The sequence below is a fragment of the Mauremys mutica genome, unplaced genomic scaffold (genome assembly GCF_020497125.1).
Source record: "Mauremys mutica isolate MM-2020 ecotype Southern unplaced genomic scaffold, ASM2049712v1 Super-Scaffold_100099, whole genome shotgun sequence".
In the NCBI taxonomy this organism is placed as follows: Eukaryota; Metazoa; Chordata; order Testudines; family Geoemydidae; genus Mauremys; species Mauremys mutica.
The window spans coordinates 1,159,699-1,161,556 of NW_025423266.1; the positions used below are offsets into that span (position 1 = coordinate 1,159,699).

Here is a 1,858-nt window from a genome sequence, read left to right on the forward strand (position 1 = left end):
TGCATGTAGTGGAAATTTCCAGAGGTGGGTATAAATATGCAAGCAAGAATCAGGCTAGAGATAACAAGGTTAGTTAAATCAGGGAGGATGGGGCCCTCTTCTAGCAGCTGAGGTGTGAACACCAAGGGAGGAGAAACTGCTTTTGTAGTTGGCTAGCCAGGCACAGTCTTTGTTTAGTCCTGAGCTGATGGTGTCAAATTTGCAAATGAACTGAAGCTCAGCAGTTTCTCTTTGAAGTCTGGCCCTGAAGTATTTTTGCTGCAGGATGGCACTTTTAAGTCTGCTATTGTGTGTCCAGGGAGGTTGAAGTGTTCTACAGGTTTTTGTATATTGCTTATGCTCCAATACGTATTTTAGTCTATAAGGTACCACAGGGCTCTCTGTCACTTTTTACATCTCCTTCCAGTGTCACAGAGGCTGAAATGACACTTTTTTCCTGCCCCTGCTCCTCTTCATTTAAATGTCATATGAAAAGTTCCCATTATAACTGCTCTTCAGCACAACACGAGAACAAGTGGCAATGATACAATCTGTAACACCGGTGACTCTAACAATAACTTTGCAATAGGAGGAATGGCATAAATGTGACGCTCCCTGGTTCCTGATAGGAAGGGCACACTAGAATTACTCATGGGAGAATGGAGTTGATAGAAAGGACAAATGAGTCCACCTCAAAGAGGTCAAACTGCAAAATGCAAAAATGGGCCACTCACTCATCTGGACAAGCTGAGGGATATCGGTGCTTCAAACGGCTTGTAAAAGTGGGAATCAGGAAAGTATTAAAGTAGTGATAGCCCTAGAGGTTTTTATGGTATTGATCCCCCTTGCAGATTCTCTGATGACTCACATGGGCTCAGTGGCAAGACAAGGTTTTCCCACACTCACTGCTTCCATTGGGTCGCATACCTGTGTGGATTCTCTGATGGCAATTAAGCTGCTGGCGGTGAATGAAGTTTTTTCCACAATCACTGCATACATAGGGCCTCTCTCCTGTGTGGATTCTGAGATGGGTAAGAAGGTATGATCTGTGACTGAAGGTTTTCCCACACTCACTGCATACATAGGGCCTCTCTCCTGTGTGGATTCTCTGATGCCCAGTAAGGTTTGAGCTGCGAGTGAAGCTTTTCCCACACTCACTGCATTCATAGGGCCTCTCCCCTGTGTGGAGTCTCTTATGAACAACAAGATGTGATCTGTAAGTGAAGGTTTTCCCACACTCACTGCATTCAAAGGGCCTCTCCCCTGTGTGGATTCTCTGATGTTGAGAAAGGGCTGAGCTGATAGAGAAGCTTTTTCCACACTCATGGCATTCATAGGGCCTCTCCCCTGTGTGGATTCTCTGATGTTGAGAAAGGTTTGAGCTGCTAGTGAAGGTTTTCCCACACTCACAGCATTCATAGGGCCTGTTCCCCGTGTGGATTCTCTGATGTTTAGAAAGGCTTGAGCTGCTAGTGAAGGTTTTCCCACACTCACAGCATTCATAGGGTCTCTTCCCTGTGTGGATTATCTGATGTTTAGAAAGGTCTGAGCTGGTAATAAAGCTTTTCCCACACTCACAGCATTCATAGGGCCTCTCCCCTGTGTGGATTCTCTGATGTTTAGAAAGGGCTGAGCTGCTAGTGAAGCTTTTCCCACACTCACGGCATTCATAGGGCCTCTCCCCTGTGTGGAGTCTCTTATGAACAACAAGATTTGATCTGTAAGTGAAGGTTTTTCCACACTCAGTGCATGTATTTTTCCTCTTTCCGCTCAGGATTTCCTGCTGGGTTGTGGTTTCCTTGACGCTCTTCTTTGTTCCCCGACAGGAAATAAATTTACCCATTTTCTCCTCTGGCTGGTTTCCTTGCTCTCTTTCTGG

The 1,858-nt window shown here is 45.6% G+C and overlaps 1 protein-coding gene across 1 annotated transcript; it reads right to left on the reverse strand.

The window, feature by feature from the left end:
• Window positions 1-344: 344 nt before the first annotated feature.
• On the reverse strand, window positions 345-1,462 carry LOC123358878 (zinc finger protein 154-like; the record flags this gene model as incomplete). The annotated part of the gene is made up of 1 exon (XM_045001030.1): window positions 345-1,462. A coding segment is annotated over one exon (609 nt), but the record flags the coding sequence as incomplete, so codon positions are not given.
• Window positions 1,463-1,858: the final 396 nt, after the last annotated feature.